This window comes from Haemaphysalis longicornis, unplaced genomic scaffold (assembly GCF_048455015.1).
Source record: "Haemaphysalis longicornis isolate Haplotype H1 unplaced genomic scaffold, Haemaphysalis longicornis Haplotype H1 scaffold_1, whole genome shotgun sequence".
NCBI lineage: Eukaryota > Metazoa > Arthropoda > Arachnida > Ixodida > Ixodidae > Haemaphysalis > Haemaphysalis longicornis.
Window position 1 is genome coordinate 224,415,638 of NW_027526203.1, and position 20,424 is coordinate 224,436,061.

The 20,424-nt window shown below is 46.1% G+C and overlaps 1 protein-coding gene across 2 annotated transcripts; it reads left to right on the top strand.

The window, feature by feature from the left end:
• Positions 1-2,743: 2,743 nt before the first annotated feature.
• On the top strand, positions 2,744-20,191 carry LOC144142288 (uncharacterized). Of its 2 annotated transcripts, none has more exons than XM_077673680.1 (4): positions 2,744-2,976; positions 9,272-9,345; positions 10,586-10,748; positions 20,089-20,191. In XM_077673680.1, the coding sequence occupies exons 1-4, from the start codon at positions 2,877-2,879 to the stop codon at positions 20,157-20,159; spliced, it is 408 nt and encodes a 135-aa protein (XP_077529806.1). In that variant the 5' UTR covers positions 2,744-2,876; the 3' UTR covers positions 20,160-20,191. The 2 variants fall into 2 exon arrangements, with proteins under 2 accessions (XP_077529806.1, XP_077529796.1); XM_077673670.1 differs by lacking the exon at positions 20,089-20,191 and adding an exon at positions 16,491-16,693 and having other exon boundaries at positions 2,822-2,976.
• The last annotated feature ends 233 nt before the right edge of the window (positions 20,192-20,424 follow it).

Here is a 20,424-nt window from a genome sequence, read left to right on the forward strand (position 1 = left end):
ACTAAAGCTTACTTTTAAAAAAAGTGTGGCTAGCACATAATCGATAAGGTGACAGCTAACAAATTATTGAGGGTGACCAAATAATCTAATTCATTGGTAGTATGTGCCTGTTGTAGGATTTTTCTGTTTTGTTACAAATATTTAAAAAATGTGCACCATTGGTATGAAGCGCTGGTATTTGAACGCGCCAGTACGCAGGCCTAAATTTAAGGCTTCAAGGTTAGCGTGATGGGCGATTCTATAGCGACGATTGCGATTTCAACAAAAAAAAAGGCAGATAATCCCACCGTCATCTCTTGGCGGTGGCTTTATGAGTAGTCACTAGGACAACATAAAGTCTGGGCGATAGAGTAGGTGGTAAATCGTCGCCACTTCATCTGTTTTTCTAATATCTCGTAATTGTTTAAAGTTTGCTTTGCAATTGCGCCACTGCCCTTGGGGAACAGCAGCATTTTGAATTTTTGTTGGTATTTTGTTGACTGTCGTTTTAAACTACTAAATGTTTTTTTTTTTCTAATTTCAGTTATAATTCAACTCATCGAACCGGTTTGCAAACCGGTTCAAGCTCCCGAAGCGGTTCGCAAACTGGTTCGGTACGTGATTTTATCGAACCTGAACTGAACCGGAACGAAATGATTTCGCCTGAACCAGAACCGTAACCGAACCGGTATTTTCTTCGGTTCGACACACTGATATATATATATATATATATATATATATATATATATATATATATATATATATATACAGGGTGTTCCAGCTATCATGCACCAAGATTTAAAACGAAAGAGTAATGGCGTTGCTCGAAGAAAACCTAGAGCGTAATGTTTGCAGTACTGTGGAGAAGCGGATAATAATTTTTTCGTTAATGAGAGTTAATTAATAATTTGTAATTAATTATCTAACTCGAGAACTACTGTCCTAATCATTAAACTGTCAATGAGGCGCTTGTAGGTACCCACGAGGGGCATCTGCGGTATTTTCAGCAACGAAGTAATTGCGTACTCATTTATTCCAGTCAAGAAAACCCGCGAAATACAAAAAATCCCATGTGACGGCTCTCCTGAGCGCATCGTAAAGCAATGCCCTCAAACAGGCTGCCTCTTAGTTAGCCAGAATGTAATAAACAAAAGTAAGAAAGAAGAAATGCGACCGAGTTTGTGCCTTATCTGCCACACGCGTCCCGTAAAACTTGCTGCTGCTGCTCCTTTCATGCATGCCATTATCAAGGTGATGCGCTGTCTCTTGGGGCGGGTGACAGGCAAAGCAGTTGCTTTCAATCAACTTATTTGGGGGCGCTGCTTTACGATGCGCGCGGGAGCGCCGTCACGTGATATTTTTCATATTTCGCGGGTTTTCTTTATAAGTCAGAATAAATGAGTACGCAATTAGTTCGTCGCTGAAAATAGCGCAGGTTGATGCCCCTCGTGGGTACCTACAAGTGCCTCATTGACACTTTAGGGATAAGGACAGTAATTACCGAGTTAGATAATTAATCACAATTAATTAATTAACTCTCATTAACGAAAAAATACTGCCCGCTTCTACATAGTACCGCAAGCATTATGCACTAGGTTTTCTTCGAGTAACTCCATCGCTCTTTTTAAAATCTTGGTGCATAATAGCTGGGACACCCTGTATATATATATATATATATATATATATATATATATATATATATATATATATATATATATATATATATATATATATATATATATAGGGAGTAGTAGAACTTTGAAGATGGTAGAGAACACAATAGAAGTAAAACTTCGAACAAGGTAAAAGCACGATTGTGGCCTACGTTTCAGCAAAGAGAACTTGCTTTATATATATATATATATATATATATATATATATATATATATATATATATATATATATATATATAGTGAAAGAAGTCGACTGACACGTTTCCCGTTTTTGTTGCCCACAGTTTCTTTCCGTCCGTGTTCTTTCCCCTTACCTCACCTTCCACCTTTCTAGCCAATCGGAATGCCTCACTTGCTCAAACTGTTTGAAACACCCCTCACCCGCGACCTCTCCTGCAGGGATGAGGGAAGTAACCCTCCCTCACCGAAGTTTTTGTATAAAGACGCAATGTGAGAAATTAAAATACAGCCCTGAAGAAGGAGTTTCTAACTCCGAAACTGTTGGCAACAAAAACGGGAAACGTGTCAGTCGACTTCTTTCACTATTTTTATACTGGCCCATCGAACCTCATGATCTCTCTCTCTCTCTCTCTCTCTCTCTCTCTCTCTCTAATATATTTACTTGCAATATTATGATTATAATCAGGCTTGCTACATGTTTAGGAATGAGTATAATTTCTTGAATAAAGGCCAAAATAACAAACAGCATCATTTGAGAATAAACGAGTAGAGGCTTGATGATTAACACGAAAAAACATATTTCTCCTAAAATACTTTCTCTAATGAAACGGATAGGTTTTCCCTGTCCTTTTAAGACCACCCTAACTTGTGTCTGCAATCACACCCATATGCGGAACTTGAATCACACAATTTACGCAATAAAATAATTTGGAACTTGTGTTTAATGTTGAGTACACATTTATTATTTGCATCCAGTGAGTGGGGTAAAAAGAGGTTGCTAAGGGTGCCCAGCCCCTTCGCGTTGTTCCTCTGTCCCCAGTGAAGATTGTGGATTTCCTATGGTGAACAGCCCTCAAGCTGTCAGTTTGGACACGCCCCGAGGGCCACGGTCGCATTCTTGATATTGTGAATAATGCAGATAGTTCAAATCAATGCCAACAACAAAATGGTGGCTGCTGACGACCAGCGATGACAACAACAGCAGCAGCAGCAGCAGCAGAGGATGCGTCTCCATAGTGATGCCAGCTGCATTTGCAGGGGTGGATGGAAGCAGCGAACAAGCCCTCGCACCAGATTGGTCAAACGCAGCGGCAACGGCAGACACTCCTGGGCAGCCTTCAAGCCTTGCGGAAGAAAGCTGTCAGTGAGTGTAGAGGGGCACGTTTCATCTTCATTTTCACAGGAGATAGTTTCAGCACCATTTTTGGTTTCTTTTTCCTGTCGCAGCGACTGGAGTATGATGCATACCGGGCTCTGAAGTGGAAAAACGGTGTCCTTTTCTTTCAGAGGGACGGGGTGTAAAAAATCATGAGCCATCATGAGCCATTCTACTCTGAGAAGGGGGATGACCAGTGAAGCTTGTTAGCACACGGCATAGAAGTGACATAGAATTTAGGTGAAATGTATGAGGAAATTGTATTTCTCTTGAGCGTTGATGGCAGTCACCCCTAAGAAAGACGCATACATACATGCATGCACACTTACTTTGACTCTATTAATCTTCTTAATGGTGTCATTGATAACTAATCTACTCAAAATGTATATCCAAGTGATGAGACGTAGAGATTCAAATCATGTTTTGGACGGTGTGCGACTTAGGCAGTGATTGCGTGCTCATACATGCACCTGTACGTTTGTCTTCCAACGTCTCACACATAGAACACCTCGCTGTTCTAATTCACACGCAGAGGTTAAGGAATTTCTCGCAGACAGGAAAAATTGTAAATATCGGGGGTATATGAACGCCGTCAGCATTATTGAATCACTTGTCAAAGACTGTCAGTTGTCCGTCTTTGTGCTTGCCTGAGCTATTGCCTCTTGAAAGGGCATGGTCTAGGGGTCCACCTACAGTATTCAGGGCCAGGGTGACCCAGAGCTGTCTCACATTATACAGTGTAAGCTGGTTAATTCAAAGTTCAATAATTCGAATTATACATATGGATAATTCGAACGGTACAATTTTGGTCCGGCCAAGTCTCCATAGAAGCCTATGTATTGGAAAGCCCGTTATTTCGAACGCGATCAGGCCTCCGCAACGGATAATTCGAACTACGTGTCACCGCACCGGCAGCTTGGGGCCTGGCACACGGCCTGAAAAATGGCCCCGCTGCCTACACACGGGGCGGCGTCACTTCCAAAAAGGAGAGAACAACAAAGATAGAAATAAACCGCATAAAATCAATCTAAAACCCGCATGACAGACGTTTGGAAAAAGTCTGTTTGGGGACTAGGTTGATGTGGACACGAGTTTAGGGTGTGCGGGGTTCTGACAGATGGCATCATTTCTGAGGTCAGAAGGCTAGAACCTGTTGCTGCCAGTGACCACACGGAGGTGGCTGACAAGCACCAGCGCGGCCATCACTCGTAATACAGGGTTTTAGCATAGCGGCTATTATAGCATACGCTACGCTACCGGCGGCAGGTAGCAGGACCCGCTGCCGATGGTGCAGCATACACTAGCGGCTATTCTAAGTCTCACTGATGACCGGATGGAATGCCGCCCGTCTCTTCTTCAGTTTTGGAGTACGCGAAGGCTTTCCGCTACATTTGCTAGAGCTCATTAGAGCAGAATGTGCTGGCTTTCACCTTCCAGGATAAAAGGCAGGCTTCAATCGCAGCCTTTTTCAAGCATTCAGTGGCTGACATACTCTATCTGGTCACAATCGCATTGTACGGCTTTTGTACTTCACTTTCGTTAGTTCGAACTTTTATTAATTTGAACTGAGGTGGCGCCCCGTTGCAGTTAGAATTTATGAGCTGTTACTGTATATAGAGGAGCGGTATTTTTATCGGTGCCTGGAACGACAGATGGCACCAGTATTTCACTAGTCCCGGGTCATACCGATCCTCCCGAAAGGCAGAACAATGACCAGACAAGCAGTTTACAGCAAACACGAGGAAAAAAAAACAGCGGTGCAAAGGCTCTGCAAGAACGAGTTTGTTAGAGGCGCCCACACCCTAAGAGCTGAAAACCACGCACGTAGTGACATGGCTCACAAGAAGGACCATTTACGGAATCTTTCCTGTGACACCCTCTAGTCTTCCCCATTGTCCCACAGCTTTTATGCTGCGCTTCTTGATCTCAAATACCAAAGTTGGTGTTTTTAAATCGGTGTTTTAACGTGTGCTGAACCATCAAACGCACCGGCATTTTTAGTTTTTCACCTCCGCCACGAAAACAGCCGCCACGGTAGGAAATGGAACCCACTATAGTTGCCGGTCTATGACTTTGCAAGAAAAATCTGCCTTCAATCAAATCAAACGCCTAAAGCTCACACCTGTTGGCCAATATTTCGTCCGACGCCTTGGCTATCAACACCCCGCAACCCTCCATCCCCACGAACAAATACGTCCCTCTATCTTCGAGCTAAAATTTCTGTTGGTCATTCCCATTGCCAAAAAATATGCAGCCTTCTACAACCAAGTATGATGCCAGGTGTGTGTCCAAGCACTCCGCAAGACATACCGATCCAACAACTAGAGCTCGTCCGGTACGTTGACACGGTCCTATACCACACCCACCGAACACGGCTCCGCAGCCACCAGCGTCAACCACCGAGTACACAGGCTGACTGCAAGCACTATCAATGCCCACGATGCCGCTGCCATGAAGAGACTAACCATTGCACCTGCAGCCACCACCGCCAGGGGCTGTCTCACTATCATCATTACTTCCAAGCATCCTGGCGTCACTACGCCGCTGGCCGCATCACTCTCCTCACCCTTCGACTCATATTTACAATCAATGCCCACCCTCTCGTCTTCTACATCCTCTGGGTCCTGGCCTACGCGTCTCTGGAGGGCAACAAGGCGACTCGCGCCATTGCCTGTGTGCATATCCCTGGGAATTCCCCTTCAGAGACTTGTCGACTCCACCTCCAGAGGAAGGCTAGGCCATTCTGAGAAAGTATAAGGACATTCTCAAACATTGCTGCCTCGAGCGCCACACACGACCCTCCTCCAAAAAGTACACCACAACATCTATGCGCGCGGTACCCCTCCACACTATTCACTCACAACCTACTCCGCTACCTGTAAATTCTGTCTCCAAGCATGTACTCTTTACCACACGTCCTGGCAATGCCCCGACACCCCCCCCACTTGGCCCCAAATACCCACGCATACCTATAGGATGGCTTACTGACCAGCTCTGTCCTCGGCGACCAGCTTCAGCTGATGAAGAGGGCGGCCAAGGCCCAATGACCTGTGGCCTGAGAAAACCTCCCTCCAACATGCGGCCATAATTTCTATCAATTTGGGTCTCAATGAACGTTTACTCCTCCTCCTCTTGCTCTGCTGTGAGTTACAGAACGGAGGCAGTGGTCCTGGCTGGTTATTCGCTTCCTTATGTGATACCACTGCATAAAGTTTAAATTGGCGTACCACATATCCGGACCACTCCCTTCCTCGTTAATCGTATTGCTCTTCTGGTTGATCACCACCACAACCACTGAATCTTCACAGCCGAGTTGTCGCCCGGCCTTTCGGTCGTGGGGTTGTTGCAGTTATTGGCATGCGTTTCAGCACAATTAGTACTTGGACAAAAAAAAAGTATGAGGTGTTCATGTAACTTACATGAGTTTAGGTGTGAGCTGCATGCATAGAGGGTTGTAAAAGAAAAAATAAGGACATAGAAATGTTTTTGGGGTTCAGAGACCCGCTGCGCTTGGAATCGGTTTAGCACAGCATGATAGACCAGTTGGTTTGGCAAGTTGAAAATAAAATACAGTAGAATCTCGATAAACGGAAATCGCTTAAACGGAACAGTTGCCTGGAATTTGGTTGGTTTTGTATTCAGATAACGCAAAAAAAAAAAAAAAACTCTCGGTAATCGGAACTAAAATTTCCTCATCACCGTGTAAACGGAACCAGAAATGGAACTTCTTGTGAAATCCACTGGCATGAGAATCAACTTTTTACGGTTCCGGCTGTTTCGTTCTTGTTTTCTTTTCTTCCTCCATGCTTTTTTAGCCTTGTTGGCCTCGTAAACCTCGTCTCGTAAATGGTTAGCTGTGTTAGCGCAACGAATGCAACATCGCAGTTCTTGTTCCAGTCGTTCGGTCTCGATTCTAGACGCCGAGGCTACAGGGCTCACCTCCTGTCGCCTCGTTCGTGCCATCGTTGTGCTATTCGTCCTTCATTACCACGTTGCCGTCTTCTAAATTCAGTGGGTCGTAAGCACTCGCGAAGTTGAGGCCTCTAGCCTCCGTGAAGATGCAGTTGCAAGGACTCAAACAAAAATAATTGACGCATTTTGTAGTGCACAGCGACTCATTGTTGCCAAATCAACTTTATGAATGCTGTGCCTACGCTTCTTGTAGTTTTCTTGCTTTCTGAAAACTTTCAGCTACAGTCACTTTGTAGAGGTTAGAGTTCCATGAAATGCCCTTAGAAGTGTGTACGCAGATAAATTTGCACCTTAGAACATCTCTCTCAGTAAACGGAACTCCTGTTAAACCGAACTAATTTTACCGGTCCCTTGAAGTTCCGTTTATCGAGAGTCTACTGTATTAAATGGGCAAGGAAGGTGCACAAACGACATTGGCAAGAGTGAAAGTGCCATTTCTCTGAAAAAAAATCCACATGTGCAATATGCCATGCAGCTGCACTGTCAGGACAATGCGGGGGCGCACTCAGCTTTAATTGATGGACTACAAACAAGAGCCGCCCCTCATGCCTTGCTGGCAGGCATTGCACGCCCAATGAGACATTGTATTATCAGGTGATGTGGCTCAGTGGTTAGGATGGAGCGCTATTGAGGACAAGGTCGTAGGTTCAATTTCCTGCCATGGAGGCTGGTTTTCTGAAAAAAACACTAATGCCCATATGTGGAGATTTCAGCAGATGGCAAAGGTCCCCAGGTGCTCTAAATTCATCCATGGCCCTCCACTACAGCGCATCTCACAGTGCAGAGGAAGGTTGCTTCAGCGTGTTAAGCCAATTTTAGTTTTCATCGTAACCCCTCTCTGAAGTGACCTTCCCCCATTATAAAGCGCACTAAGGATTGCCGTTGTTGCCTTGACGAAGGCAAGCCTTTGTCGAAACGTTGGTACATGGCTGAGTGCGCTTCCTTGCCCAAATTTTGTCTCTGGCTGTTATATGTGCACGTGCGTGTGATACAGAGAGACAACAAGAGGCAGAGATTGTTCCAGAGTTGATATGGTGGGGTATTGTGCGTGCAGGTGAAGCGCCCGTCAAAAAATGATTGATTGATTATGAGGTTTAACGCGCCAACGCTACACAGGTGATGAGGCGCGCCGTAGTGGAGGGATCCGGATTAATTTTGACCACGTGGGGATCTTTAATGTGCACCGAAATCTCGAACACATGGGCGTTTTTGCTTTTCGCCTACACCAAAAAAGCGGCCGCCGCAGCCGGGAATCGAACCCGTGTCCTTGGGCTCAGCAGCACAATGCCTTAACCACTGAGCCACCGTGGCGGGTCAAAGATGCGGTTGTTGTAATTAATAATAATAATCATTGTTTATTATTAAGGAGTACATACAGAAGCAAAATGGGGCCACCAAGCTTACAGGTGGGCTTGTGCGGCGTCGCCCGGCAGCAACGGCCTTCACTTTTGTAAAAAACACTCATTGACAGTGGTGACTGAATAGGAAGGTAAAAAAAAAAGACAAGCAGACAAAGAAAAGGGAGAAAAAGAGAAGAAAAAAAAAGAAAAAGAGAGAGCTAAAAATTAAAGGGAGGAAAGAAAAAGAAAAGCAAACAACAACCGACGAACAGAAGAGAGGAAGACAAACAGAAAAACAAGGATACAATAAATCAACATGGGTTTCAACTACATGGGTGGCATTTTCTTCATCACAAGAAAACAATTAGAGAACAAAGAAATAGCTACCAATCACCGCATACACATACGTACTTCAGCATATTTCTAATGCCAGAATAGCAGCACGCAAGTGTTTCCGCGTTGTTGAAGAGAACAATTCGTCAGGCAATTCGTTGAAGATAGCAGGAACATAATATGGCCGCGCAGCCATTCCGTAATGGGTACGGACCCTTGGTGTCATATGTCGAGGTATCTACTACTGGCTGTCTATCTACTACTACGAGCTGTCTACTACTTGCTCATAGCCTAAGTGTAGCCTCGCCACATAAAACTATTTTTTAGCTGACCGAGATGGTCAACATACGAAAACCAAATGTAAATCGTTGTCACGGTGAAATGGCGGGGCGCTTCTAAGCAGTTGCAGTCATCCAGTTGTAGATTTTCTCTTGCGTCATGTGGTAATGACAGCCACTGGGGATCTAAAAAAAGCTTTAAACTACTCAATTGTTCACGGAGGTCGGGTGTCGCCAGGTTTTTTCGTTCCTGCATCCTTCGTGTTTGAACGTTATGTCGTGGCTGCTTTGGGTCCCGGGCTTATGCCCTGACACCCTCTATATTTATATGTTTTCTTCCTGTATGTGTGTGTTGTGCAGACGAGACGGAACAGTGCAAGTTCTGCAAGACGTCCATTGACTACATTGAAAAGAACTTGATGAACAGGACAGCTGTAAGAATCTTTAATATACACTCACCACGGAAATTGCGTGGCCGTAGTTTTTGATGGCGTGCACAGCCGCAGTTTTGACGTGTTTAATGCCACAGCATGTAACGTTGCACATTGCAAACTAGTTCTCGACTTGGTTTTTTGAAAAATAATATCTTTGGTGTGTCCGTTAGATAGCATTGCTTGTTTGAATGTTGGCGAAAGCAGAAGGTAGCGTGGATTGTACCTGAATCTAAGTTTCATGGGTATGTATGGCCAAGGAGTAAGAACAATACAGGAGAGGGAATCCTGCACATGCCGCTGCACACAATACTGATAGATTTCCGCCAACCAGACTGTTTCTTGTGGCTTAAATTAAGCATTAAGAGACGACTCGTGTACAAGCTTCTGCTGGTTGCTGGAACACTGAACAAATGATTTCCTACTTAATCTGATGATAGCGCAACGAGGCCCGATGCAGCGCCGCTCAATGCCAATTCACAAGTTTACCGCTTAGCCTATTGCAGTGGCAGTCGTTTCGTTAAACGTTTGTACGCCGCAGTATTGCCGCTGCAGCGTTAGTGCTCAGGGACAGCAGGCAGCAGCACAAGAGCACGATGCGGCCGCCCGATGGCCGCGCCCTATCCCGCAGCGTAAATGCTCTGAGCTGTCCCTTGTAAGCTGCTACAAGCTTCATTCGCACCGCTCACGTAGTGCTGCACGGCACGGCAGGCAGCACATATATGCATTTTAACGAGAAAGCATTAGTTAACCCAGTAGGTCCGAAATCGGGCGTCGTGCCAAAGAGGTAACACACAAAGTGACCGATGGTTGAAAGAAAAAAGAAACAGAAAACAATACTTGGATTGAATGAATAAAGACAAATGGATGAAAGAATGCTCAGATGCACCAATATTCTCAGTGCAGCTTCTGTAAACAAAGTACAGAATTTCAGTTGAAAGGAAAATTCGGTAAATTTTAATAAGGGTGAACTTGACCTGTCTGACCTGTTTTCTTATTCTTTGAGCCGTCAGCCCCTTTGTGCACCATCTCTTGGCCATTATGCAGAATATTCCACATACCCAGTTTCATCCGATGACCGTGCTTGAGTCTCTTTAAGGCAAGCGTGATGGCTGCAGAAGACCTTCGATAAATTGGCGGCCATTTGAGGCCTCAATTGCATCACCTGAATGTTTCAATGAGCAAATAGGGCTACTTGATCCCACTTGGGCAAAATCATAAAGCTGCATTGTGTCGGCCCCAGGCTCAGGTGATGTTCCGGGTGAGCGAAGTCTGCGAGCTTTTCGCGGAACCCATTGAGGAGCCCTGTCGAAAAGCTGTGGACAAGAATGCCAACGTCCTCTACATGGGCCTGAAGTACCGTACTGATCCCATTGTCCTCTGCAACGTGATGACATTGTGCCCTCGTGAGTCATTCTTTGTTCTGATGATGATTGATGATGATGATTGTTATTGTTAATGGTATCCCCTTTGTAACTGGTAATGACGTGTTATCTTATCAAAGAATCTAATACACTTAAACCTTATTGTAACATAATGGGATATAATGAAATAATGGATATAACGAAGTAAACAAATTTTTCTTGAACTTCTCAGAGAACAATGTATTTGAAACCTCGTTGTAATGAGGTAAAATTGACCTGCCAATGGATATATGTAACGAACTATGTTAGTCTCTCGAATGTTAGTCTAACGAACTATGTTAGTAATAGTTAACGAACTATGTTAGCAAGATGGGCTAGATAGGCCTCCTGGAGGTGGAGCCAGAGGAAGATGATGGTCTATAGGTTAAAGAACGAGTATGTGGGGGGATATCGGTGTATTTTCTACAGAGGTTAAAAGGGGATTGGTTTTTAACAACAGCATTGCTGGTACTAATCTCACCTCCAAGTAAAGAAGTAACCATTAAAGCGTCGGCATGATTGCGCAGTGTGCGAGAAGTCAGAAGGACACAAGACAAGTGCTGACTTCAACAAAGCTTTAGGTATGAAATTACGAGGAATATATGCATTGCACATTGAACAAAAACAAAAAAATTTCATGACGTCGCACTTTTCACACTTGTGATGTCCTGTGATGGTATCTGTGGTGGTACCGGTGGTGGTGGGGCGGGGGGGGGGGTTGTTTTGTTGTATGTTAGCCTGACAAGATGTGCCGGAAATTGCTCTGCCTGAGTGCCACCTAATGAGTCAGTATTATTGTCACTTCACCATGAATTTATCAGTTCCGTCCCGCGAAGGAAGCTAAGAATAAGGCATGACACCTCCCTGCGCAGCATCCAATATTATCCCCTTGGGAAAACGATGTGGTCCAGAGCTGATCACTAGAGGTGCATAATTCAAGCAGATTTTATGTTTTAATGCAAGATCATCATTCACGCATTACTTTGCTTATTCAGCGAAAAAAGCGGCATCCCAAGATCCCCGCAATGAGGCCGTTTCAGTAAAATTACTTTTAGCTATGCATGTAGCCCGAAATCCCTTATCGAAATTCCCACTGTCTGCGGCAGCGTCACAACGTAGTCAGTCAGGTGCATTGTCCACTGATGATGACGGCAGCCGTCAGAAGCTTACGACCAATTCAGCAATACCCGTGTGTTAACGAAGGAGGAGTCATGGTAGTAGAAGACAAACCAGCAATGGCTAGCTTGACACGCCATCTTTGTATCTCTCGTCTTTATTCCTTTATGTTCCCCGTTGTTTGCAGCAAGTGCTGGGAGTGCGCGAGTGCCTTAGAACATAACTCTGCCTCATCCTTTTCATCACCTCAACCCACTTCAAGCCCAGCTTACCCACATAGGTAGATTGCCCTGTGATGATAACCGCAGCTGTTACAAGCTTATGTTTGTTTCATCCACCAATTTTCTTTTGGTTGCTACGTCAAGATGCCAGCACACAATTCACACATACCCACTCAAGGGGATTGGCCAATGACGATGTCAGTTGCCATGAAAACCTCATGTCCAATTCATAACTTCCAAATTGTCCTTGTAATCGGAACCACCCAGCCTGACGTGAGACTCCTGCATACTCCTTGTGAGTCTGTAATTGTGACCTTTGCCTTCGCTTGCATGAGAGCTAAGGCTACTGCTAGTTCTTTTGCTTCTTGGGTCCAGGCTTGTGGCAGGGATTCCCCGACAACGAGGGCCATCTTCGTTGTCACGACCGCTATTTTGGCTCGTCGACCAGGCCGTGGAGGACCCACCTGAAGCTCTCACGCCCTACCAGGAAATTACGAAGCATTGCAGACTCGGTCGCAGAACACTTCCGTTGCCCCACCCAGAACTAACAAAGACCCAAGAAACCGCACTCAGGCTTGTGCAAACAACCACGTATCCCCACCCAACACTGATGCACCTGATGTTCCGAAATCAACACGAAGCCTAATGCAAATTCTTTACTCAGTCAGGAACACTCAGGCACATTATACTTGAATGCACCCAAAATCCTGATTTGTCGCTGCCACTTCCTCCCCCTTCTCCCGAGCAGTGGGAGGCGCTGCTGTCCAGCTCCCGCCTTTGCGATCAGCTCCTGCTGTGAGCGGTAGCGGCCGGGGCAGCGCACGGCTACCTGTAAGAAGGCTCCACTCCCACAAGGCTCTGTTAAATGAAGAAGTTTTACTCTCTCTCTCTCTCTCTCTCTCTCTCTCTCTCTCTCTCTCTCAGTTGACTTCGACGTCAACATGCCAACCCCTGATTTCACATTCCACTCAGGAAAATTGGGCAATGACGATGACAGCAGCGATCAGAGGCTCATGGTGGATTCTCCACTTGCCAATGCCAGCGACTTCGACATACCCGTCCACGGATATGCTGTGACAACCCAACGAGAAGTGCTGCGCACTCATTCTGATATCTCAAGAGGAGGCTTATGTGCCCCATTAGCTTTGGTTTCTTTTCACTGTATCTATTCTTAATGGTTTCGTCACTAAGGCTCAGTTGAAGTCAGCGCCTGTATTGTGCCCATCCTTCTGTTCTTGTCTTTTGCGCTGTGCCATCATATCAACAATGTATCGTCAACTCACCTAATATTCCTCTGTATCAAGAGGCGAAGCCAGCGATGCAACGTGCGTAACTCTACAGGTGCAATGACCTCGATCCACCCATAAATTTGTCGAGAAGGTAGTAACATGCAATCCGATGGAAGGGGCACCTTCAGCCTGGTGTTCCACCGATTACACACTGAATAAAGCGGCATAGGCGCCTACCGGTGCCACCTGAGTATAACCGGTCCACCTGCCCAGTTCTTTCCAAGTACACTCTGGTTGAAATTTATTAGAACAAATAACATTACCCGCTGTAGATGGGCATTACACAGGTAGCCAAGAATCGTGCACAAGGCACTCTCTTCACCACGGTAACATAAGTTCATAATGCAAGTCCCACTTACTACGGCTTCTGAACACTACAGTCTATTATTGCACCACCACAAACATAGTCACCACAGTTCACACGCACGTTCACCTCTCCTCACATGTGCAAAACCGTGCATGCCCAGCCAGCTGGCTATGCTCAACCAGCACGGAGCTTCTCAGGGGGAGCGGCCAAGCTTTGAGGGGGATCGTAGGGAAGGGATGCGTTCCCGAAAGCTACGTGCTCAGGCCTTTTAAAGATGCAGACAGGACACACTTAGCAGAAGGTCCAAAAGCCTTTTATCGCTCATGAACCTACTTCCACCCTCAGTGGACACGCGTGTATCCAGTTTTACTTTTGATTCGAATACGAGGCCCTGCGGGGTCTGCCGAAAATTGCCATGGCCGATGGTATTTCACGGCATCCAGGCGGTATGTAAAATCAAAATAATTTCTAGTAATTCCAACTCTTGAAAAGTGAATTTATTTTAAACTACATGCATATCAAGGTGCAGCGGCTAGTGGTAACAGCGCTGCCCTAAAAAAATCCCACTCAGTTTCCAAGTACTTCAGATACTATTCAACACACTGCACAAGGAATGTCTAGGGTGGGAAAACAAGCTGCTACAAAATCAATTGACGGAAAGTTCACAGGTGCTCAAAGAAAGAATTTAGAAACTGGCTGAAAATCAATACGGCACTAGAGAGATGCTCAGAATACTTCAACAAGGTAAAAATTTGGGCTGGTTGGTACATCTTCAAGAATAGCAAAAACAGCGCAAAGGACGAGACAAGAAAGAACAACAGCGCTTCGTCCTGTTGTTCTTCCTTGTCCCGTCCTTTGCGCTGTTTTTGCTATTCTTGAAGATGCTCAGGATATTATTCCTTACGGCTATGAAGCGCATGGACCAGCGTAACAGAAAGGCTTCTTCGCCTAGGGCTGCCAACTCGTGCTCCAAGTGACATATATATATATATATATAAGAATCGGCCGTTTGGCCGTACACGCCACAGCAGCGGTAACATCGTCCGTTGTGGTCGGGCTCGAACACACGTGGCACCAAGATTTCGCCACAATGCGAAAACAGCAGCACCCATCAGAAAGTTCACCAACACATCATTTAAACGTGTGCTCATTCGAAGTGCGAGAGACCGAACAGTCCGCTTAATAGAGTGTAAAACGTTGCTGCTACACCACACTGAAGCAAAAGGACATTGTAATGTTTCAGTGTGACCGCAGTGGGGACACCGTGTGTAACGCACAACACAGAATCTCACCAAATGGTCACACGTCGCGAGAACTTACCAGCCACGCTACCATCTAAAATCCCAAACATCAGCTGAAAGTGCCGCCAAAGTCAGCTGATGCCAATGGACGCTGAGAGATCTTGCTATCTCGTGATTCTCTAATTGGTTTATTGGTAATTTCTCACATGATTCGCTTGCCAGGCCTTCCCTGAAACTTAGGCTTGGCAAGGTACACTGGAGATTTCTCATTTTTATAACGTAAGCATAAAATGGTGGTGACTGCTCGGTAGACGGACCGGCAATGCGTTCGTCATGAAACATTGAGCAGGAAGTTCCCAGAAAGGACGGCAGCAGGGCCCTCCCTGGGTGCTCAGCTGCGTCTACAAGGTCGAAAGCAGCGCGTACCTCCACCACGCTACACATGGTTTGTAAACCTGGTGGCAATGTTCATACTTGTCAACATTGTCGAGCAAAAAGAAAACATTTGACATATTTGAGGCAAGACACCGATACATGAGTGATATTTGCATTGTTATATTAAGTAGGAATACATTGCTGCTTGATTTTTGTGACATCAAATAAAAATACTTTTTAAAAAATGGCCGCCATACCGTCCTGCGAAAGTGGATGTCCAGCGAGGCTTTCGTAAACCACTACACATGCTGTTGTGGGAGGGCATGAAATTTTCCTCGTCGTCTCGGCGAGCTTGTCACTTGCCCTCGGCTTCTATGGCGGCGGAGCCTGACCCATGCTCTCGTCCTCGAAGGACGTCAACCCCCCTTTTCGCGAGAAGCTGCAAACCTAGTCTTTACCAGGAACACATAGGGGAGTCCCATTTTTCACAGGCGCCTTATCATCTATCGTGTGGTTTCGATGCTTGTTTTGTGGCTTTTCTGTTAAGGAATACTGAAATTTATGCTGTATGCCTGATTGCAAAGATCGCGCCGGGCTTTTCTGGCGGCAGAGGCTGAGTCTTGCCTAGCCTGACGCATGCGCTGGGTCTATTAGGGGAGGAGCGCTGGATCCTGCCTGGCTTTTTTGTTTACGACACGAAATTTTCCGACCAACGAGAGGCTAACAGCTTCGCTGTAAACAAGGTTTGACCTCGAAATACAGAGAGCGATCACGCCTCCCCCCCCCTCCTCCTCCCGTGGCAGCGTTCCAACGTGGCCTCCGCGATCGGCTACCGGCGGCGCGCCGCCGGATGCAAATCGCGGAGGCCACGGTTCCAAGTTCAAAGGAATAAAAGGTATCGGTAGATGGCGGGAGCAGTGGAACAGAGCAAAACTGAGTTGACTTTGTCACACCTCCACTGCGTTTATCATGGGAAGAGCGAAACGGGAGGGGAAGAGTGTGTCAGGTGGGCGGGAAATAGAAGAGCAGCATTTACGGGGCCGGGGCGGCAGAAGAATATCGTCTTTCGCCGATATTTGCAGCGAAGTGAGCGGATACACCGCCATTTTTTTTAGTATGTGTTCTCTGTCCTTCCTGTATCACGTCTAGTGGTTTGCATAATTTAATCATACAGTTGTTTTCTGTTTCATTTTCAGGCTCGTCCAGTGCGCAGACACAAATTTCTCCCACAGGTTCTTCCGAAACCAAGTGGGGACCTGAATCAGGATTCGTGCGGCTTCCCAGGTTCCCATGAGAGGAGCTAGAAACATTTTTTGAATGAAGAGTTGTTTGTTGGGTAGTGTTACTTGCAACAGCAATAAAGCTGCGGCAGCTGTAATAGGCGTGGATGTTGTTAAAACTGCGTCATTGCCGTTTCAGTGCAAGGCGACCTCTGTATAAAAAGAGGGAAACGCACCAATTTTGTCAGATGTTTTTCAAGGAACGTTTTGTGTTCTGTTGAAAGAAATTTTGTCGACCTTTCAAGAGCGGTTTCCCACATCACTTTATCCCTTTGAGTGCGTGAGACTGTCGCCGCAATGTGTGAATGATTGTCAGTTTTGTTCACCCAGTTTTTGCAATACTGGCGGCACCTATTTTGCTTACTGTAGAGCCACTAAATAAGTACTGCAGAAGAACGGAAAGTTGGGCTAGTTGGTAGGTGTTCATCTTGGTGGAAACAGAAGCGCTCAAAAAACAGGGACGAAGGAAGACGTAGAGTAAGCGCGAGTAAGAGTAGAGTAGAGTAGAGTTGCGAGTAAGCGCCGTGCTGTCTAAGTCTTCCTTCGTCCCTGTTTTTTGAGCGCTTCTGTTTCCACCAAGATGAACCACTAAATAGACTTGTCTTACGAGTGACGCCAGAGCCACTAAATAACAAAAAATTTTTAGTGACGCTATTTTACTGCATGCACGGTCGCTATGAGCACTACTTGATGTTCTTAAATCATGGCACGCGCATAAATTGTGCTGGCAGTGCAACAAGGCCGCCAAATATCACACTTGAAATTGGTATCCTTGGATAGGGACCGGGCGGCTGTTGTATTGCACCACCGTCGCTTCAGCGAACAGCGCCACCCGTGGCGAACCGCTCGTCAGTGGAATGCCGGTGGCGGTCAGCGCAGCGTAGTTGTGCATGCCTTTCTGTCGTTCTGATGCGGTGTGGCTTGCAAAGCGTAGATAACCCCAAGGACTTTTTTCAGATCGGTAAATCTTGAAAGTAGAGGCGACCTTTTAGGAGGTATGCCATGTGAGCAATTCACGCCCATACTCAGTAATTACAAATAGTAGACGACGATCAATGCGCCAAGCTGGAAGTCAAGCTGAAATTGCAAGTCCGTTCCTTCGTGCAAATTTTTCATGCTTGCATGCAGTTTTGCGTATCGAGGAATATATTGCAGCTAAATGCTCCTACAAGCCGGTGTGTGCAGCCGATCCAGGAATGCTGCGGCGCTGGCCTTTGGCAGTTGATGACGAAACGGCATCGTGCACAAGCGAAAGACAAAGTTGGAGGGGTGCCTTCTAAGATTTACCCCAAAACAGTAGTTTTGGGGTAAATCTCTGAAAGCACTCTTTAACTCCATGAACTACGGTAAAAATGCTTTAATCACAGAAATACGCTTACTACGGTCATCTGTAATCGTTTATAGAATAAATAGCGCATGATAGTAGAGCGTTATTGCATGTCGTGGGAAAGCATTGCTTTATAAGACTTGCAATGGTTGCATGGCTAGTTGGTTATGGTTTTTCCAAAAACAATTCCTGCGTGGGTGAAGGACGAAAGACAGGAGGGTGCCAAAAACCTGCCCTCAGTTTCACAACTGAATGCTGCAGTCGAGGTTTACAAGCTGCCACCTACGCTTGAAAAATTATGCACTCCTCCTTCTAACGACGATGATGGTTTATCGCAAAGCTATCTCGTGTGGCTTTTCCTTGGTTGCATTCTGGATTTGAACTTTGACTAGTTAAGCTTTTAATTTGACTAGCACGCAGTTTGGTCTTTTGATCGCCGCGTCTTTGACTTTGACCCTTTCCCATTCTATTTCGCACGAAGAAAGCTTCGCATTCAACCATCGTTGTCCTTAGGCGGAGGGCTGGATAATTTTTTTTGTGTAATTTCGCACTTCCATGCAGTCCTCCAAATCCTAACTTCTTCCAGTGTGTCGGAGATGCGTCTGTGCTGGAGAACTCGGGCTGATGCACCCGATTTGAGGCAACAAGTCGCGCGTTTTTTGCTTTCTTCACCAGGCATTACACGGGCATTACGTCAATTAGTCCATTCTCAACCTTAGAAGCATCCAATAAGCGTACGTAGCCGTTAGTGCATTTAAGGAGAAATTAATGAATACTAATAGTCGTTTTATTCGTACTAAGATCGGGTGGAGCCAAGTGTAGACCGTTGCAAAAAGCGCTCATGTCATTGTAGCCCATACCCAAATTTAGAAGCTCCCGACCAGTTTACGTAGCCGGTATTGCATCTTAGAACCCAACGCATCTGTCCAGACTTAGTTTCACCTCACATATCCGCTCACATATCCGCTCACAACACCACGAAAACATTCAAAGCACCGAAGCAAACACGGCAAGAACAACGGGAGGCTGCGTAGTCCAATGCACCGGCTCATTCCACTAACGAGGGGAGCGCCGAGTGGTGGTGCCACCCGTCCAGCTGCCCGGTCCCTATACAGTGAGGATGTATTTGTAACCTGCATGACCGCTGTATCCAATCTCAAGTGAGACAGAACTTACGCAAAAGGATCCACAAATACAGCAGTGCATCGAATACGTATTGCGCGTCTGTCTTGCGGCACTGTGGTTTAGCTCAAAGGTTGTCACGGCTAGTGACAGAACCACGACAGTTAAAGTTCAGCTGCACTTATCAGGATGTCACCAGATTGAATGAACGAGAACGGCGTCAAGCGTCGCGATAGGAAACTCTCGTATGAGAAACTCTCGCCTGAGGCACTATCTCCACAGAAAAACCGTTTCAGCATTGACCATTGACACTAAAGTAGGTTACTACACAGCCTACAAACCTTATTCCAAGGTAAAAACCTCCGGCAAGGGATGTCGACTTGATCTGGCATCTACACTTAATGTGACCATTACTGCCACGTTAATCGTCAGGGGGTTGAGGCATGTGTTCGGGGCTGTCGGTGCCTGCTGAAATGTTGTCTCCTGATTCCGCATTGCCATCTTTTGCACACGATACGCAGAATTGGTAAGAACGGTATAATACATTGTAGACCAGGTGCTCCCAGAGGACGTGGAGCGATGGTACTTAAAGGGATCCAGAAAAGCTTTGTGAAGGTGGCAATCAAATGCATTCAGGTGGTAGAACACATAACGGGGGATTTTTGAGCCAAGTGTGAGCCCCATACGTTGTACGGATAATTTGTAAACAATTTTTGAAGATAGCCTTTCTCAGCCGATGAGCGCGACGCCGCAGCGAGCCGATCGCTGCTGACGCAACGGCGATCGCGGCTGACGCAACGGCGAAGGCGCCCCCTGATTCGCCCAATCGCCGGCTAGGTCGGCCGCCAGTTGCTTTGAAAGAAGCAGAGAGGGAGGAGGACTCGATCGACAAGGGGGGAGAGGTGCATTTAATTGCTTCTGGCGTAGCTAATACTGAATGTAGATCAATAATTCCAACGGCATTGCATCGCTATATTGGTGCTGCGCGAGAATACAGACCTTTTGTAGATTTTATAAAATGCTTTTCTGGGTCCCTTTAAGGTGGAACAATTGCTTCCTCCGCAGATTCTTTTCCGCCCAAGCAGCAGCCCCAGTTTACACATCATGATAGCCAAGAGGCGCCATATGCTGGGTAGCGGGTGCGGGGGACCGCCCAGCGTCCTCCGCGCGCATTTGTCAAGCCAAGCACCGAGGGAGATTGGCCAAGAGTTGCCAAAAATAAAACGAACTCCAGCGTTCGCTGTAATCATGGCAACACTTGCTCGGAAGGAGGAAGACAAGTCGTTGCGTTTGCTGCTCCTCCAAGGTGATGTCCAATGATTATCACTTCCGAAAAAATGAAGGAAGCTCACACTTATAGCAACAATGATGGAGTAAAGGTCGTTGCGGCAGCGAAGAAGC